Source organism: Diadema antillarum, unplaced genomic scaffold (genome assembly GCF_040938485.1).
Source record: "Diadema antillarum isolate AM-2024a unplaced genomic scaffold, OU_Dant_1.0 seq00002087_RagTag, whole genome shotgun sequence".
Taxonomy (NCBI): domain Eukaryota; kingdom Metazoa; phylum Echinodermata; class Echinoidea; order Diadematoida; family Diadematidae; genus Diadema; species Diadema antillarum.
This window is the reverse complement of record NW_027272733.1, coordinates 311,477-333,208: the sequence shown is the minus strand read 5'-3', so window position 1 is coordinate 333,208 and position 21,732 is coordinate 311,477. Positions and strand designations below refer to the sequence as shown.

General features: G+C 36.0%; 1 protein-coding gene across 22 annotated transcripts in view; it reads right to left on the bottom strand.

The window, feature by feature from the left end:
- Positions 1-3,368: 3,368 nt before the first annotated feature.
- The window catches only part of LOC139713888 (uncharacterized), a 303,947-nt gene continuing 285,583 nt past the window's right edge, over positions 3,369-21,732 (bottom strand). For 17 of the 22 annotated variants that reach the window (XM_071625598.1, XM_071625599.1, XM_071625590.1 and 14 more), the window contains 8 exons: positions 19,594-19,629; positions 16,812-16,935; positions 13,766-14,011; positions 11,527-11,682; positions 10,757-10,831; positions 7,470-7,532; positions 6,130-6,313; positions 3,369-5,180 (listed from right to left, as the gene is read on the bottom strand). In XM_071625598.1, coding sequence (XP_071481699.1) covers positions 4,928-5,180; positions 6,130-6,313; positions 7,470-7,532; positions 10,757-10,831; positions 11,527-11,682; positions 13,766-14,011; positions 16,812-16,935; positions 19,594-19,629 — 1,137 coding nt within the window. In that variant the 3' untranslated portion in view covers positions 3,369-4,927. The remainder of the gene's footprint in view (positions 5,181-6,129; positions 6,314-7,469; positions 7,533-10,756; positions 10,832-11,526; positions 11,683-13,765; positions 14,012-16,811; positions 16,936-19,593; positions 19,630-21,732) is intronic. The other 5 variants (XM_071625610.1, XM_071625612.1, XM_071625611.1 and 2 more) reach the window with 4 other exon arrangements.

The window sequence follows — 21,732 nt, the reverse complement described above, 5'->3', positions numbered from 1 at the left end:
GATTAAAACTGCTAAAACAAAGAAAATAATAAGAAAACACAGGATACTTTTAATCGTAACTTCTAGAATATTCCTTGGTGTGTCACAAGTGAGGTATTACTGGAAAGGTTTAATTTTGCTCTATCTGATGATGGACTTACTTTGAAATGTTTAAAAATGGCACTTCGCTCATTTTGCAATAAAACTCTTCACATGTTGCCTTCTCTTCATTTCACATAGATTTGTGCCTACAAATTGTATTATTATGATTTGTACCTGTAGGCTTCTTCTTCTACGACCTGTGATGTATGTACTAAACTGTAAATATTCACAGATATTACCCTCCTAACATATTCCATCACAAACATGCAGACACAAACACACTCTCTGCCTTTATATCTCTCTTTCACACACACAGACACACTCACATGCACACAAACACACTTTTTGTTTTATGATATTCTTTGAGTTTCATTCAATATCAAATCCATATTAACAATGAAATTAATATTACCACCAACAAAAAAGCAGCTGTATTCTTCTTTCTTGTGCTGCTGAATCATTTTTCCAACATACAGTACAATATATTTGAATTTTTTTCCAAATCATACCATGTTTATATAAGAAAAATGACATGAAATTCTGCTTAACTCTCCTAAAAAGCTATTTTGATCAACCTAATCAAGCCAATCCAAATGTGCCTTATTACACACACACCCAAAAAGAAATTGTGCTACTGCTACTAAATCACTTTTTACATAACTTCCTTCCTTCTTTTTTTTTTTTTTGCAGAGCACACGCTATATGTACATAACTATATCAGATTAAGCATAACTCTTAAAAGGGAAAAAATATCTTGATCAACTTGATCAGATTACTAGTAGTCAATATCCTCTTCATTACACACACACACGCAAACACACACACACACGCAAACACACACACACACACACACACACACACACACACACACACACACACATACAGCCTCATACTCCTATTACCAAACACAACCCTACACTCCCACAGACATTACACAGAGAAAGCTTGATGGCAGAATATTGCCCTCACTGAATATACAGTATTCCAAGTTGGAGGAGAGCGCGAGCATTAACCCACTGTTGATTTAAAAAAAGAAAAAAAAAAAGTGAGCGTGTTGTGTCATGTCAAATATTGGAAAATGCAATAACTCACAGGCATGCAACAGATTGACTCCTATAAGTTTGCATATATATATATATATATATATATATATATATATATATATATATATATAGTGGTGACATACTGCATTATGCAGTTATATAAAACATAATATCTCTCACATTTCTGGGCAACAATTTCTTCCTTTCTCTGTCTCTCTCTCTCACACACACACACACACTACTAGTATATGCAATTCTATAGTGAGTTAACTAAGTACACTGTCCTACTTCTACATCATGGGTGTGTCACAATAGAGAAAGTTATTAATTTGTTTTGTTTACATACAAGACATATGAATATTTGTTTTTGGTCAGTCTCAAATTATTTCCGACCTCCATTTATAATGCTAAAACTCATACATGTATTTCCTTGGAAACCTGCAATTCATATGTGCTTTAGCTTTATGTAGATTTACTTCATGTTTCTCTCTCTGCAATGCTCTTTTGCATAAATCTGCAATATCAGCATAATGACCATTAATGTACAATTTTTGCTGTACATTTTTGTGAAATGTGTTTTGTGCATGTTATGTATGTTATGTTACCACAAAGTATTGTTTATTTTTTGAGCAATATGAAAGTATTCAAACTAAGCTGAAAACTGAATCCCCCCCCACACACACACACATACACACGTTCATCTCTTCACTACAATGCACAGCATAGACGTGAATCGTGACAGCAGAAAAAAGAAAAGACTGTACCAACACTGCAGTAGGTTTTTTCTTCATTTACTGGGAACGTGCAGACAAATCAGTTATGAAGATGAAGATTTTTTCTTTCCATGTTTGCATGATGCACATGATCTGAAACAGCTGTTTCACACGCATTCCATTTGTGAATTCTTTCAAGAGTCAAATCAATTACTATTACACTTCCTCTATACAGTCACATCTGGAAAAGAATAAAAAGAATGAAAGAAAGAAAAAAACTAAACACGACATGCCTTCCCAGCTTTTTAGGAAGAACTTAAAATATCACAACCTTGAATCCGTAGTCACAGAATTGTGTCATTGAACATCACCAAACACTGGCGCAAAACGAAACTTAAATGCACCAGTTTTGCACATCTATTGTCTACCGTAGCATCACTAGACTCACATGTAAGCACTCAAAAAACAGCAATATCATAGTCTTTCTACACTGCTGGTCTATCACTCTATCACGTGGAACAAGCAGATATTTCTATTGCATTACACATAATGTAAGTGTGGAATGCAGCTCTGCATTATGTCATTGCTTGCTCAATGTAAAGACAAAACTCAAGAGTTGTCATAGCTGTCACTCATACATGAAATCACATGGACATGCTACAGGTGTATGTAATCTACAAAATGAAAGAAATCTAATGAACATTCTGTGATCTTACATCTCAAAGTATGAGGCTCAACTTGAGTAATTTTTGTTGGTATGTGTCCATGATTGTTTCTTGGCTAGCCCTTTTTGTCAATAGCATGATCTATCTTACTTCTTTTTATTACCATAATTATCATGATTTTCCATTTGATTAACTGATTTCATTTCAAGCCCATGATATATGCCTTAGAGCACTTTGCTTGGAAACTACACAGAACTATCAGAAGAAACACTTCATAATTGTGTTTATGCATAAGATACATGATTATAAGTCTGAACAAGACGGCAAAATTCACAACAACCCATTTAATATAGAATCCTTTTCTAATGTCTTTTTTCCTTTCACAGACTATTGACTGTATGGCACATTACAAACAAATAGAGAGATATTCAGAAATAGCATTTATATGCTCAGATATTGTCTAGAGAGACAAGTGGTGTGAGTACTGCACAAAGAATGGCTTTAACAATCTCAGGGGTCTTAAATGGTTGCAAATATTAACAGGCATGCCATGTACAGCAACGATAACACGACTTTAATCACACAGAATTTTGCAATTGATCCAATATTTCAAGCATGTCACGATCAATTTTACCCTCCATAATTATCACCATATCAAGCAATTTACAGCATCATATTTTTTGCTAAGATCTTAGAAATTTCACACAGGATCACAAATTTGTAATATCAATACAGATTACAACAGGCAAGAATCTACAATATTTTTAACTATGCTTCAAATAACTTTTTTGATTTTTTTTCTCTTAAAAACTAAAGAACAGGCAAATCATAAATATATTACACCCATGAGAAACTCTACTAGAAGTCTCCGGAGAATGCAATGATAGATTCATTTGTTACTTTAAAATGCCACATCAATACAAGAAAATCTAAAGAAATCTGCCAATAGATCACATACTTTATAAGAACGTAAGTGTTTGTGAAACTGTTCACTTTAAGTTTCATGATTTATGTGAATAGAATACTCTTTATGAGGGTATAATATATGAAAAAAAAATTTCATCAATTTATCTTATTCTATATGTGCCAGACAGCAAGCATTACTCTCAATTCATAAGAGTATTCAGAAAATATGGTAGAGTAACATCAACAGTACATGTCCAGTATAATCATAAAGTGCTCAAAATATTGATGTTACAAAGTTTGAAGTTTTCAATCTTTTCAATTGAAAGGTTTTACACTTCTTCACCATTATATCAACCATTCAGCAAATTTATGCCATTATCGACCAACAATAGTGACCAATGTCAGGTTGTTGGTTAGCTAAGCTATTGAAATAATCACTCATCCTGATTCTATCTGCAAAGACATACATAACAATAAATGAACAGCACTTTACACACACAATAATTCATATATCCAACTGTCATTGAACATAGGAATATTCAAAATCTATGGAATTTCATCCTAATCCTACATTACAAATGCATGGTAGTTTATTTCTGATTTATTGTTACAAGTTCAATTTTGCACATTAACACCTGTAACTGTTTTGTCTTTTCTTTGCACTAGCCCTGCATCAGAGTAACTATGTGATAAGCTCTTACTATGCTACTTGGCAGAATGAAAACACTTCTATGGTTGTTTAAATATAGATAATATAACAGCAGTACGAACACTTCATCCTGTGCCAAGTTCTACATCCACACATATACCACCAGTAACCTTTAGAAATACATATTTGCAAGAGATGAAATAACTATGTGCTTTTAACAATGACAGTCAAATTGAAAATTTTAACCTTGCTCAATAAGATAGTTTGCCATAATCATATATTTGTACTCAGAATATGAAACATTTTTAGCCTTATATGCAGCTGGCCATGTGGAAGTGATATATAAAATAAATATACCAATGTGTAAAACTTGTCTCACAGCCTTTACCTCCAGTCATTAAACTGCTGAAGAGTATTCAAATTTCTTCTAGTAATATGTCAAGTGTAAACGAAATCAAATTTTCACAAGAAAGTTTCAATATGTCAACTCATACAAGAGAAAGACATATTTTCAATTCTATTGTAATGAATGAGATCATGGTTATTCACATTCTTGAATTGCAATCACTGTAAAATCAAGTTCTTCTGCCAATGAACTAAAAATCATCAGTTTCCTTTTCATTTATGTATTTCCCTCTGTGCATTTTTAAAACTTTACTTCTGACTGCCATGAAGTGCATTTCTTCTTGTTATGAGAAAGAACACAAAGAGGTACTCACAATACAAAGTTTTGAAACAATTGCAAACATTTCGCATTCTTCACAAAAGTTTCTCTCACACTGCGAGAAAGAGTGGGCAGCTCGTCGTAAAGCTGGTCTTGGCTAGAATAGAGCAAAGTTATCTTCAGGTTAATGGTGAGTGAGTCACAATCTAGATTTCAGACTCTTCCCCTTCCACGGTCTCTTCCCTCTCAACAACTACGGTGGTGCCGTCCCCAATAGCGCCCTCTAGTGACTGGTCACTGAGGAGCCCGTCAACAATCTGCTGCAGGTCCTCGCGCAATTCGCTGTTCTCCTTGACGATGCCGTCCTCCTCGATGTTGGTCTCACACTCCTCTTGCTGATCGATCTCCTCACCGTCACGCATGAACGTCTTCCGCGTCACCTTCTTGTGCACAGTTATCCTGCAGATTACAGATCAAAACACATTTGTAGACATGAACATGATGGGAATATTCTTGGACTTGAGGAAAAGAATGCATGTTGCAGAAAAATATATCTCCACAAGCTACAGTGTAAACTTACTTTGCCTTGCCTTGCTGGGATCCAATATGTTGAATGTGGTAGACATTTTGCTTAACAAACAAAACGTTTTATAAACATGGAGCATACTCAAAACTTATATGCTGTACATTATAGTGTGCACAAAACTGACAGTGCAAGCTTGATAAGAAGACAGTATAAAAAAGAATATTATTACAGATGCTTGGCTATTTTACATGTTCAAAAGAGAAAAGGAGATACAATTAATCTTTGTTGCCATCATTGTAATTCAACTTGGCATAACACTGAATTGAAATTGGATTACTACATTATTTGCTCTTCTGCAGTAAATATGCACATTGCTGTAATTTACCTTGAAAAACTTGGACTTTACAGTTAGAATACAAATTCTGGGGTAACAAAGTAAGAATCACAGACAATGAGTTCCTTTAGATACAGCAGAAAGGATTGCATTGTCAATTTTTATTGAAAGTCAGTTCAGGACATCAGTGCCAATTCTCAAAGAAAGAAAGCCACATGAATTTCTGATTACTGTAAAAGCTGCTATTTTCACAAACAGACATTTTCGCAACTGAGGAGGTCACAGACATTTTCGAGAGATGTTGTTTTCCCAATGTGACACCGAGGCATAGATGCCTGTCTGTTCATTCTGCCACTTTATGTGATCAAGATCTGGTGCCGATTTTTCTGCATGATGTTAAATTGGCGGCCCAACAGTGATTTCCGAAATTCATGAAAATTATACCATTACAAAAATAGCAGCTTTTACAGTATACCCAACAAAGCTCGGTTAAGTTTTAGAAATAGGTGACAGGGGATTAAGATGGGGACGAGCATCTGGAGTCATACCTCCTGACATCATCGTCTCCTTCGCCCATGGCACCAGGGGGCAGCTGGGAGGGGTCAATCTCCACCGGAATCATCTGCACCGTGCGCTTCTTGATGCGCCTCTTGATCACCTTGCGGATGGTGCCGTCGTCAAGCGTCTCTTCGTACTCCTCAATCTCCTCTTCGACATCCTCATCACCATCCACTGCAATGAAAGTCATGACATGGCACACGTGAGCACAAAGGAATATTTGCGGTAGAGTTACTTTATTATGTAATCAGCACTTCATTGTGACTGTACACAAAGAAAGGGTTTATAATGTTTGTTGATATTATGTATTCACAGTCTGTTTTCAAATTTTTATGTGAACCAAATATGGTTTGTCTTGGGACTCTTATTTGGCATCTTTGAATAAAACCGAAATTGAATTGAATTGGATAGAAAACGGAAAAGAGATGAAAGCTTTTCTCAAGGTGAATCATAATAACAAACTAGCTTGTGTCACAATGAAGCTCATATAACTCCTTTTTGATAGCTAGTACAAAGAGAATGATTTATAATTAAGACATTATAATACTTTTTAAGTACTCTCTGGATGCCATAAGATAAGAGTTTGAGTTGTGTTTACCATGCATATCACTGGAGTTGCACTGAACAACTTTCTTAATGCATGCACAATATAATTTTGATCTCCTTGACATGTGATCAGAAGAAGTGGAAGTAAAGGCATGTAATGATAACATATAGCAATATATCAGATATCTCACATAGACAAACTGGTATATAGACTGATAAGTAAATGAACATAGACCAGATACATCTATAATTTGTACATCTTATTCGTCTACACACACATCTACCTACTGAATGCTCTGTCCTGTTCTTTCTTTCTCTCTCACACAAACTCAAATTCTTGCAAAAAAAAAACAGGCACAAAAATGGACAAAAAAGAAGAGACAGACTGGCAGACAAAGGAAGATATACTGTATATGCCATATATCTAGTGAGTCAATTTTTTTTTGTGTGAAACTTCCTGACAATTTCACGAGTGGTTAAATTCGCGATAGTGGAGTACAGTAATGAAGGGAGATGTGCACGTCACATTCATATCAAGGTCAAAGTTAATAATTTTTTTTGTGTTGTAAAATTAGTGAATAGCACCCAACTAGTGAAACTCGTAAAAATACAAACCTTGCAAAATATATGGCGTATACAGTAGCACCTACATGTGAGCAAGAGGAAAGGCAGAAAGAGTACCAGGTAGAAGGACATTAAAGAGAAGAATCAAATGTGGAATGAAAGAGATAGGGCATAAATATTTGCCTGTATGAAAGAAACTGAAAGATTCTCATTGTCTCACCTGGTACATCCATGTCAGGTGGGAACTCAATGTTTGGTTGTGTCTCCACTACTCCGAGAGGGGCTGTCGGATCAAGCAAAATGGACAAAAATTGATCAATGTCAGAAACGGAAGTAATAATCACATACACTGTGTGTACACAAGCCCGTGTCATCAACTTGACACACTGCCACAGAACAAAGAATGAGCTGCTGAACATATTTCAAAAGCATATCATGTCAAGTTGATATGTAGTATGACAGGGGTTGGTTATTAGATATCTGGGCACCTACAATAAAGAACACATGGAATGATAAATACAGATATGTGTGTATGCAGCCATACTTGTTTGTGACCATGAAATCCATACAGTGCTTCAACCAAGCATGGAGACAAACACTTCAAGTTACACACAGAACATTGAGGCCACATTTCACAAACTCATAATGGTGGATCACACATGACATCAAGCATGCTGTTATATAATCCACACACTGTGTATCTTATTTGTTTTCTTCACTTTCTGCTATTTATTGTTTTACCACAACCCCAGTGATTATCATTCGGAAATAGAAGCAAAATATATTTTGGAAAATGGTATATATGTAAAATGAAAACATATTTCTTTGACCTACTGTAAACGTGGAAATTTTCAAAGTGTTCAAATTTTCGCGCATTTTGCACAACCAGAAACTAGCGCAAAATAAAAGCATGTGAATATTTTCGCTCGCCATATGTTCCAGTAGTTGATGTCTTGATTCCGCGGAATTAAAAACACACGAAACTTATCTTTCCCAGCCGAGCGCGAAAAATCAGTAGCGCAAAAATATCCACTTTTACAGTGCTGACCTGTATCAAAGCTGCATTTTTTTTTTTTTTTTTTTTTTGGGGGGGGGGAGGGGGTGTATGGGTTCAATAAAGTGTACTCTGAAAATAATTTGAGGCTGGGGAAGGAGCTTTGAATTTTCAACAAAGGAAATACTCAACTTACATGATGTGACTAGCAGACACTTTTCTTAGTCATGAAACATATGAATGACTGAACATATTGGTTGAATCTTTCAACCATGCCAAACTGTTCACTGCAGGATTTCCTTCTGATAATGAAAAGCCTTCAATAAATCTGCATGGTTGCAGACTCAGAACTCTTCTTGTACCTCCTTCTGCTGATGTCATCTTTATACTCAGAGACCATGTTTAACATACTAGTAACATACACGTATAAGAACACATGGCCATACGGAACAGCTTTGGTATGCAATGAAAGTCTTTTTTTTTTCAAAGGGTATGTTGTGTTGTAATTTATTGTATCAACTTATTAAAAGAACACTTCTGTAGACTCCTGTATATACTGTAATAAATTCCAACAAGCACGGATTAAGCTGCATCTACAGTTGACTCATAGCAAAAAGGCAGTTTGATGAAGATGTGAAATCCTTGATCATTTGGTTTACTTCTTACATCATGTGGTAAACATTAAGTGATCATTTACACATATATTGATGTTAACATCTGTTCTATGCTTACTGTCATGAAAGTTCAAATAGGCGGGTATCCAGCCTCATAAACGGAAGATCTAGACCAACCGCAATTTAGCATCACAGTATTTTGAGCAATAGCTGTGAGAGATGGGAATTCTTTTGGTTTACTGTCGAAATTTGAATGCATGAAGAACATTCAATCTGATATGACATAGGTAGGTTTTACTTGGCAATGCATTCTACAGCTACAATGATGCGAAAATCTAGTTATTGCTACATTATATTTCTTCAGTTTACACAATCCTATGGCTCCATACAGGAATGCTGGCAGTGACATGAACAATGCCCAACAACTCTCCTTTTCTATCAACTATGCTCTAATACACAGCTTGCCAACTATTCTGACAGCTCAAGGTATATCATACTGAAGACAGCTCTTGATGCTGTCAGAGACACACAGATGAGCAGATACATTGAGAATGAAAAAGAAGAGAGTACACTAGATTTACTGCTCCTAAAAGATGAGTTACTTGGCCCTTTTCTACAGAATGTGACTTAATGATAACTAAGTTTACCATTTTATGAATGCTGTTATAAGACCCTCTGATGTAAGGATCAAGCATTGTTTAAAACGTATTGAGCTATGATTTTTTCCCCTTTTTTTTGACATTTAAAGTTCACATTGTCCACATCCTTTCTACACTTCCCTTTGGAAAGCTTAACTGAATGAGCACATGAAATGGTATCTTAAAAATCTTGATACGTTACATTCTGACATTCAAAAATATTTGATTTATTGTGTTTATAACAATAAATTTCACCCCACAAAATAATTTGAACACCATGCATTTTGTTTACAAATTAATACGAAAGCACAGTCTTTGGTTACCCTATTGGAATGCTTCAGAAAACTTACATACCTTCATCAATTTGCTTTGCTATGTATGTCAACATCTTCACAACTTTTTTATCATGTATGATTTAATACTCACAAATGTTCACAAGATGTGGTATGTGGTTTAATATGGAGGTGGGGACTCAACTTTAGGCTAACAGTTAAGCAGAGTAACATGAATATTTTACTTATGCTTCACAGCTTTTAAGCTCATACAGGACTGTTAGTATCAACTTTGAGGTAGAATGATGGTTATGGGTGCAAAACAAATGGGAGGGTGACGTGCAGTAGAACTGCAAGATGGTAAAAAAAAATGGTCTATAGTGGAGGATATCAACTCAAACACTGAATGAATCACATGTCATTCTACTTGGCAAAGGTCAGGTTAGCCCTCTGTCTCAAGGATTTAATTCCCAGTTGTAGCATTTATTACAAAGCTCAATTTGTTTGGCTCATGAGTAAATCAAACTATATGCAAGCATACATGTGGAACATCTTTGCTATGAAAAGTAGCCTCTTTATGCTTTTCTCAATATATTACAGAGTGCATTGGCAAATGCCTCGTAATGACCACTATCTTATGATGTTATAAAGTAACAGAAGATTTGTGACAGAAAAATGACAGTGAACATTCAGATTTCTGAATTTGGTACGTATTTACGGATTACAAGCAGCACTTTATGGGGTGATGATACTTGTGCATGGGAAACTGATATTTATGGGTGGGGGAAAAGAAAAAGAGAAAAGCAGAACTTTCTCAAAAGACATCACGAAATGTATGTTATCAGGATGTTGCTTGAAAAGGATGGTTTCAAAGTTAAATTGAAAAAAAAAAGCTGCTGTGTACACAAATGCCAATTATCTAGTGACAAATGCCGACATCTGCATGAAACAGGGTATATTTTAAGAGCATGGCTGGTTTTGCTACCCACCACTTGGAGGAAACGTAGGTTGGTCATCCAAGAAATCTGAGATTTCTGGAGTTTTAGGTTCTCTTGGTTGCTCATCTGAAAGATGAATATATCAATCTAAGTGAATTTCACATCACATTTGCTGCTGCAGAACACTTTTAAACCGACTGGATAATAGAAAGCTACAATTTCTCACAATCTCTGAAGCTGCTCACTAGAAATACTTGTCAGCTGAATACATAAGTCACTTATGATTCTAAATCTTCAATGTTTCTTCCATGAGAGATATTCATGCAAAATTGCAAGTAGCCTCTTCTGGTATAATATTAATTTGAAGATTGGTGATTATCTAATAGCCTTGAATAAAGCATGATTCTCTGTGCAATCTTTTACATACCTAGTCAGTATGTCAATTAACTATTGTCTGAACACCCTGGAGTATAACTATCTTGATTCTTTGACTGCCAACCCAACATGGCTTTGTATCACTTGGGACTGTGCTCTAGTTCTGTAAGTCTGGTACTCTTCTAAACATTCCCCCATCATTATGAGAGCATTTCCCCTTTTATCATTTAGTTTTTTACATTACATCATGTTCATGAACATTCATTTCAGTCCACATTTTGCTGAAATAAACACAGTAAAACTCTCCCATTATCAATGTAATCTCATTGTCCCAACACGATGTTCTCATGAAAATCTCCCATCTTTTGCTACAGCTGTGCTATGATTTCAAGTCTCTATCCCATCTTCAGATATCTAATTATCATCCTCCTCCTCATCATCATCACCTCCTTCCTCCTTTCTTTCCTCCCCTCCCTCTGGTCTCTCCTCCTCCTTCTCCTCTTTCTCCTTTTCAAGCTGATCAGCAGCTGCCTGGAGATCGCACTCCGCCTCGTCTTGGAAGAGGTCAACATGGGGGGTTACTGGACTCGCTGGAGTCGAGGCTAGAAAGAGCAGCCAGCAGCAAGCAAGATGAAGCGTTCAGAAATTTGTGCAGATTGAGGCCACATTCGAGCGCTCAAAACATACCAAAGTGACCTAAACGATACCAGACTGTACCATACCATGCTAGATTGGGAGTGTTTGAGCGCTCTGCGGAGAAAGTGCACCTTAGGAGTTGATTTTGGACTCGAGTCAGAGGGTTACACATTTTGCAGTGACAGGGTCATTCACCTGGTGCACTACTGCTACATACAGGTGTCCCGAACAAAGAGGATCAACTCTTTGCATTATGATGTAATGCATTTTACAAGCACTCTTCTCATGCCAACTTCTGGTACAGATATGGTAAGCTTATGGGGCATATTGGCAAGTGGGCCACTTTTGGCTTGGTATGGTATGGTAGAGTATGCTTCGGGATCGTTTGAGCGCTCCTCTGTTGCGTTTATGGTACGGTATGCTACGCTTTAGGACAGTGCTCGAATGCACCCCTAGTCATTGGTACTTTCATCCTTGTGTTGTCATGACAACTATTGTTACTAATATCAAATCCTTAGTGAAATTCCATTTAATTGGCTTAGGTCATGTCGAGGCCTATACTGCCCCCTGAATCAAAATACGATTAATGTATGGAGTTAGTGAAGTCTTTGCCCCTTATCTATCATATTGGATTTGACCAATTTGCCGTTGGCATTCTGTATATTTAGATAGTAAAACAGATCAGTGCGCAAGAACCCTCAAAAACTGTTACGATTAACCCCTCGTCCATTTAGTACATCCTTCAAGAATTTAAGAGAAATATGACTGGTGCTCTTACATATCTATAATGCAGAAAAAAGGTCTAAAAAGGGAGTAAATAACAAGGGTAGAAATCAAAATGAAAATCTTGAGATTCAACAAAGTGAAACAAAGGAAATGTCTTCTCATCCATCTTGGGACTTCCAGAAAGTAATGTGACAGAGCTCACATGCTCACAATCACCAACACACACACATATTTTACTGGAGACCAAGACACCTGAAAATATCAAAGTATGCTTTCAAAACCATGCTCTCCAGCAGCAAATCGATATTCCAAGCACTGAAATCAATTGCATGTTTCTCAAACAACAATCATACATATTAAAGTTGAGCAGTCCAGTGTGGGGGGAAAAAATAATCAATTGATGCAAATTAATACCACATGGCCCAAACATCCATCAATTCAATGGCTTAGACAGTTTGAGTTAAAAAAAGTTATGATAACTAACATGATAGCCAGGAAGAATTCTATCTTTACAATTCCTGATCACTAGGCACGACTCATCCACACTAAACATTCACAGTGCATTTATCTCTTTAGGCTGAAAGCATGCACACATAGAAATGTGCACAGTTTATTGCTTCATTTTACGTGACTGTGATTGTTTGTGGTATCTATTCATCTTTATCAATCAAAAAATGACAATCCTGCATAGATATATCTACGCACATAAAAACAGCTGCTAGGTACCTATTGCCATCATAATCTGACATTTAAGAAATTATGTCTAAAGCCATGGACCACCTTCAAGGTTAACCACACCAAATCAGCTGTGCAACCATACAAACCACTCCCAAAGTTTTCCCTAAAGTGTCATATTGGAAAATCTGTCCAGCTTTGACTTACGATCGTAGGGGACACAGAAACACCTGTGAGACATGTATGGCTTTATATGAAAACTTTGCCGCACTTGCAAAAAAAAAACACACAAAAAAATGCAGTTGTGACCACTTATATCCTCACTGGCGATTGCTATCTTGTTGCTATCTTGCTGGTGTTTTAATAAAAATCCAGTATTGTAAAATAGCAATTGTTTCAAGGTGAGGCATATGCAGTGCCCTGACAGGTATGATACACCATGGCCCTCTTGCACAAACAAATGCAATCGAACATAAGTCAGGAAATCAAACATAAAGTCAGGTGTCAGCTAATCAGAACTGACTATTCAACGACTTATGTTTGATTTTCTGACTTACGTTTGATCTCAAATTTTGTGCAATAGGGCCTTGGTGCTAGGAGGAAAAGACAAAGAGGAGATGTTTCTGATGAGGACGACAGAGAACTTACGAGATACTTCCTCCGGCTCTCCTCCAGCCAGCTCCCTCTCTGCCTCCGGCTCCTCCCGGTAAGCCTGGGTGAAGTCTCGGTTCAGCAGGTCATCCAGTTCCTTCTCGTCCTCTGGAGTGAGCCGATCCAGCATCTTGAGGTTGGTCTCCACCTTGGGTGGCACCGACTCGGTCATGCTGCAGTCCTCTTGCACCAAGGGTTGGTCAGAGGGTGGTGCTTGCGGCTGTTGTTCATCTTCTGGTAAATCTAGAGTGAAGAGTATGCATACAAAAACTTTAATCTCCACACTCGAAACACTCAGCCTAAAGATTATTTTCAATTGCAATGGAGAAGGTTTTTCCACACACAGCATATTTTTTTCTTTCCAGAATTAGATTAAAAACTAGAAATGTCGCTATGGCGACTGGTATGCCTCCGCCATAATGCATGGTTCTCCCAAAGGTCTATAGTACAATGTCTTGACAATGGGCGATGACAGTTTCACATAATTGGCAAAATACTGAAATGACAGGTTTGTCACAAATATGTTGAATGATCGCTTTCCTTGAACTAGGTTTAATTGGATGAATGGCTATATTGCCTATAAAAGAGTGCAGGTATTTGGGAATTTGATTTTTAATTGACTATTGATCCATTTATAAGTTTATGCACTGAACAATTTTCAAGGTATGGAGAAAAAGTACATTTTCAGTACGAAATAGTAAAATCTTAGCATTTTAACCCAGCCTTTGACCCTTGAATTTTGACCTATGACCCTAAAATTCCCAAGAGGATCACTGTCAGGTAGAACATGTATAAATATGTACTATGTTTCATGATGATTCCTTGAGTCACTTTTGAGATATGGAGGAGGAAGTGAAATTTAGCACTTTCACTTGACCTTTGACCTTTTGGTAAGAAACTTCCAAGAGAATCTCTATTGGGTAATACATGTATATATGTACAGAGTTTCAAGAAAAATCCTGGAGGCATTGCATTAACCCGTTGAGGACGGACTGATTTTGCTACAACATACATTTCCCATAGACACTTGCCCGAGTATACTCGGGACTCGCCCTCAACGGGTTAAAGGACAAGTTCACCTTCATAAACATAAGGATTGAAATAATGTAGCAATATTAGTAGAACACATCAGTGAAAGTTTGAGGAAAATCAGACAATCCGTTCAAAAGTTATGAAGTTTTTGTGCAGTAACCGCTGGATGAGAAGACTACTGCAGTGTAAGAATAACTTAGATGTCACATGCGTACAACAATATACGGAAAATATAAAGAGAATTTCACAAAATTCCATCTTTTGAAAAAAGTACACATTCCCCTGACTCGTTACCGACAAATGTTATGGGAAATATTATTCCCCCTGCCTTTAGAAAGAGGCAAGTCAAATGCTCTTTTATTATGCCAAAAAAGTGAAAATATGTTGAATTTTCTTTTACATTTTCTTTATACTGTTGTACGCATATGACTCACAAGCTGTAGTAGTCTCCTCATCCAGCGGTTCCAACACAAAAATTTGAAAAATTCATAACTTTTGCATCGATTGTCCAATTTTCCTCAAACTTTCACTGATGTGTTCTACTAATATTGTTGCATTCTCTCAATCCTTATGTTTATGAAGGTGAACTTGTCCTTTAATATGAGGGAAATAGTGAAAATTTGAGGAATTGACCTTGACCTTTGACCCCTGACCTCAAATTCCCTAGATAATCACTGCCAGTCAGTACACACATACATGCTAAATTCCATGAAGATATCTTGAACCATTTGTAAAAAATGGAGGAAAAAAGTAAAATTTTAACATTTTCACTTGACCTTTGACCTCATGACCCAAAACTCTCTCTGGAGAATCTTTATTTGGTAGTACATGTATACACTATGTTTCGAGAAAATACCTTCAGGCACTGCATAGATATGGGGGATACAGTAAAATTTTGAGCATTTGACCCTGACCTTTTGACCTTTGACCTTGAGCATGTGTACCCAAAAGTTGATAGACACAACTTCGCCCACTCATACTTATACATGCCAAGTTTCATAAGGATATCTCAAACGTTTTTTTACTTGCGCTGTCCACAAAATTGATTACGGATGGAAGGACGGACAACCTGAAAACATAATGCCTCCGGCGACACTTTGTGGCGGAGGCATAATGATGAAGTTCACCATAACTGTCACATGATTGGGTGTTTTGTATCTGTTGTAAAAGCTGTCATTTTTGTGAAGATATCTTCACAAATGAGGTCACAGACATTTTCATGAGATGTTGTTTTCGCGATTTGATACCGAGGCTATTGTAAGTGCACAAATGCCTATCCGTAAATTCAATGCGATCAAGATCAGGTGGCAATATTTTCGTGTGTTGTTGAATTCAGGGCCCAACAGCGATTTGCAAAAACAAAACCCTTGGGGAAAGTAACAGCTTTTACAGTAGTTAGCCTAAATCATTATTACAAATGATTCTTTTTTTTTTTTGGTAACATGAGCTCATTTTAATATATCATCCAAAATATTTCTCCTGTGCAAAATCTGATGAAAGAAATTAGAACAAGAGGCAAGAAATAGTTTTAAAATACTCCAACATTCAACTAAATTGTAAATACACTTCAGCCCAAACAAAGATATTTCAAATCTTAAACATTCAAAAACATACAAACAAACATTTAACATGAAGTTTTTACTATCAAAACAATAACGCAGCTTCAGCACTTTGAAATGTGAGTCATTTTGACATCATTTTGAAAATACAAATTACATAGCCCTAAACTTGCTTCAGAGAACTGAAAATAGTCATCGTTTTACGTATTCTTGCAATTTACATGTTGCTTTTTATTGATTTCACTCTAATTGTAATGCATTTCTTACATGACATTTCCTTACCACATTTTCCGATCTAAAGTAATGGAAATCCTTTAAGATTTAGGATACTAGTTTTATCCCATCACAGGCTGTCCTGCCATTTCACGAAACGTCTCATTTCTTTCCTTTTCTTGGATTCTGCATTAAGTATCAGGGAGTGGTAAAAGGACGTAACAGGTTTATGGACACACCTGCCGTGGAGAATTCGTTCAGGACTTCGGCGAAATCCTCGAGCTCCTCGGGAGAATACGTGGGCTTCTTTGACTCCACATCTCCGACTATATCAGGCGCTTCCAGCTGCTCATCAACCATCGGCTGTAGAGAGACCAAATAAAAGAAACTTTCATAAAACACATGTAAAAATTCACAATAGCATCACTGCATAGAAATTCAGGATGGGGGACACAGAATTACCTTATTAATAAATAAAGGTGTTTATATTTATGAAAGAAAAATGAGAAAGTTACAAAGTAGGTATTCTTCAGGAGGCTATTTCACATTCATTGATATGAGTTATTCATAAACAGGTTTCAGTAAGTATGGTGATAATCATTTAATCCTTGAGCAAACAAGTTCATGGTATTTAAATCAAACTAAACAAAATATAGAGATACAGCTTTTGAACTGATGGCTTTTGAGTGTGTTGGGGTGTAGGCCATTATGGGACTCATTAGTATAACATCCTTAATGCTTTGATGCATTTTTTAAAAGTGTGAAAACACATATCAAACTTCTGTGATCAGGAACCGATCTATATAAAAATTAGTAAGATTTCATATGCATTGTATAGTCTCAACAGAAATGTCAACAAAATGAAGAGCTGATTATCAAAACGAAACAGCAAAGAAATAACTCACTCGCATGCATAAACATCCAGATCAGGAGGGGAAAAACCATGAAAATTCGACTTACAAACAAGTATATACATATATGCTTGTCATAACAAGTGAACATACAAAGGGTATCACACTTTTCAAGCCCTCTTTTCTCTCCCATCTCTCTTTCTCACACACACACATGCACCTTAACAGGCACATAAAACAAAATATACACACATACCATTTCTGTATATCTGCACACCTTCCACTGATTCCTCCCCCCCCCCCCCCCCACACACACACAGGACACTTACATTCACATATTAACACACTGCTGGGTAGAACAAACTCCAAGGAACAACAGTTTATCACCCCTTTCAAACTCGGATCATGGAAATTCAAACTCTCTCTCTCTCTCTCACACACACACACAAACACACACACACACATGTATTCATCTATGATGACATATGTAACATCCTCGTACCTATACAGAAACAAAATGCACATCACATATCCACTCGAGATATTGCAACAAAATATTTATAAAGCAAACAAACTCACACAGTTACCATACACATAACACACAAACATGCACACACACATACACACACACATCACATCACATACACTAACATCATGCCATACTGCATTGTTTACTCAGAGGCATATGGGACCTATGTGACTGAAAGTAAAGGATGACTATAGATAGATAGTCATGTAGGGGTACATGTGAAGTGTTCAGGTCTCTATTTAGGATTGATGGCTATGTGAAAAAAAAATATTTTAACAAAAACAGGAGAATGGGAGGCAACATGGAAATATGGATGATGAAAATGATGGCTGAAATTTTGCTAGAAAATCACATGTAGGAGAAATGCATTATGAATGAAAAGTGACAAATTAAAAAAGTATACACTTGTACATATGAATACACAGGCAAAGGGGAAGAAACATTACAAAATATATTGCAGCTGAGACATAGCTTGGTTTGACAGCCATATTGAAGAAAGAATAATCTTCATAGAAAGATGAATAAATATAAATGCTATGAAAGCTGCATGCATGAATCAAAACTACATATTTATTTTAAATTATTTAAACATCATGTGTTAAAAGGTCTAAAGTCTTCTATGTAATGTTGCTCAAAAGTTACATTTTAGATGCATTTTTAAAGTGAGACACTAAAACGGACAGTTCCTTTCTACTCATAACTTCCAAATCTACGGGAAAACACAGGTATATTGATCTTCACAAGCTGATGCTGTAGGTAAATATACAATTATTTATTTACATGAGACAAAAAAGAAAAAACATAACAAAATAAAAGATGAAGGCTCTGTAGATAAAGAACCATATTCAAAGAAACTTCTGGCAATAGCCCATGCTAAATCTAGGAAAGAATTCATTGAAGAAATATGACATTACTTGGGAAAACATGAGATTACTTGGAAAAATGGACAATCAATATGATCAGGTTTTGTACATGGGAACAGTTTCTTACACATCAGTATGAATAGTAACTGACATCAGTATATATTCAGATTACATCTTGGAAAAGAAGGCAAGGCATATAAATAAAAACAATAAATATGTATAAAGGATTATCTTATATTCTCTGGCTGTGATGATTTGAGAAACATAAAAAATGGGGAAATGGTGGAACAAAGTCAGACTGAAAAAAAAAAGAACAGAAAAGGCTTACAAGACATGAAAGGGAGAGATATGAAAAGATTTGGGAGAATAAATCAGAAAATTAAAGAGTACAGGAAATACAACAGACACTCTTTGAGAGTGAGAGAAGGAGAGTAACAGAAAAGGTGCAAATAATATCACACGGCAGTAGAGATTCAAGAGCCAATATGAGGGGGAAGGGGCGGGAAAATGGTACTAAAAGTAATGAAAAATACTGACAGGAAGGGAACAATCAAAGGAAGAATAAAAATATTAACAAAAACTTCTGAGAATTAAAAAAAAAATCATCCCAGACACTCCACTGGTCCAGTGTTGGTTTGTACTTTGAACTAGCATGCCACATAGGCAAATGATGAAGATGGGAAAGAGGAAGACGAGGAGGAAGAGGAGAGTGAATATAACGAGAGAGAAAGTATTCTTTGACTGGAAAACACAGTCGGACTGGCTGATCCTTTGGTACCTCAGATGCTGACGGTTCTCCGGATTCTTCAACTTCCTAAAACATGGTATTGAAATACAGCATGAGAAGTATGAATGGTAGAGCTTGGCATTGTAGTGTCCAACAGTAAACCTAGTGGACATGAGAAACATACTGCAGCCATGATAATTCTGTGATCTCAGATGTGTGGACAAAACACTCTTGTTCATTACAACACAGAAGCATTGATAATGGTTATTGTTGTTGGTGTTTTTTTAATACTAAATGTGTCCAAGTCTTTTTAACAAGTATTCAGTGAGGCTCTATAAGTTAACATGTCATTCTAATCTCTAGCAAGTGATTCTTTGATTGCCTATGTAGACTAAGCTAATCTAGCAGCTTTGGTTAGAGCATGCCAAACCCTCTTTCATGAGTGAATATTATTGTCAAGTGGGAAAAACTTGATACTGATGATACTTTTAGCTCCAATCATCTTTTCTTTCAAATAAAAGTGGCACATAGAGAGGGCAGTGAATATCAATGCAGAAAATGTTGATTATTTACAGACAGGCAAAATCATTTGTTGTCGATGGTAACTGAAGGGAAGTCAAGAATGGTTTTAAGCTCTTTGTTAGCTTTAGCAGATGCCTCCATAAACTCTTTGATGCCATACAAAACTTTAATGCACTCTTTCATAGTGACAGATGAATGGTAAACATATCTAAATATGGATTATACTGCCTTCAGCTTTCAAAACTGAGTTAATGCATTGAAAAAATATGGATTATACTGCCTAAAAGCTTTTAAACTGAGCTAATGCATTGAAATTGTACAATTTTGCTGAGCAGTCTTGAAACAAACAATCAAAGCAGCTTGAATTAACACATCTGGTGCAAAATAGAATTCATTTTGTACGAGTACTGAAATACCCAGTCTCAGTAGCTGAAAGAATGACATGGCAAGAATGTGGACTGTCCCACTCAATTCTGTTACAAATTCAATATTACAAATAAGTTTAAGTAAACTTTAAATGCCTCTTTATGTTAACTGCATAAAGAAATTAGGAGAATTTATGAACTGTCAAAAAAATTGACTATTGGTTTTTGTTTGTTTTTCCTACAAGGAAGTGGTACAGGTACATCTCATAAGACAAGATGTTAGCGGTGTATTTTAAAGCACAATCTTTTTGGTATTTGAAAGTTTGCCTGGATACAATATGACTCATAAGTCATGGGCAGCTATGTAAACATTATAGAAAGATACATAAGGGTGTTTATGCTTGCCTTGTAAGCTTTGGTATCAAGTGTGGACCAATCTTATTAGGCAAAGATGATTTGTTTTTAAATGCTGTCATTCAGATTCTGCTTCAAACTGTCAATTTCAAGACTGTAGTACTATGTCCACCTTCACACAATTTGAATATCACAAACATTAATACACGCGCTGGTTCAAAATATATTTGTGCATTCAAATCAGTATGAATGAGGCACTCAAATGACAATAGTATTAGGAGTGGACTAGTAGTCATGCAGTGCATACAAGCAAGTGAAAATAATATAATGTGAACCCAGACAAACCAACAGTGGAAATTACACCTTGAGAAAAGAAATAATAATATTGACAGAATGAAAACCTAAACAAGCACATGAATTTGTTAGATACTTTACTCAAACACAGAGATGCTGGTTAGTCAATGAAAATAAAATGATTCAACAAAATGACCACATTGCTTTCATTTAATTTATTTGATTTGATTAAGGCAACCATCCAGGTGACATGCATCAGTGACACATACAATAGACATTTTAAATAGTTTTGTAAGATTGCAGACATAAAAGATATTGCAAAATAATATTTTTTTCAGCATGAAATAAGTATGTTATTTTTATGAAGAAATATCAGATGAATAAACCTCACACCTAATCATTTATTCATTTTAATAGATATGTATTAAAATGCATCTAAGAATCATTACAATTTGTTTATTTATCACATCTATAACCTCATCCTGCTCCTTCTAGATTTATGATTGCTTATCATCAATTACTCAAAATAATCTACTGTCATTCATAATCTGTTTAACATATTTAGACATTTGAAGTAACTTGCTATACTTCTTGCCTCAGAATACAAACATCTTTCTAGCACAAACTCCTATGATCATTAAGTTATTTTGTAACC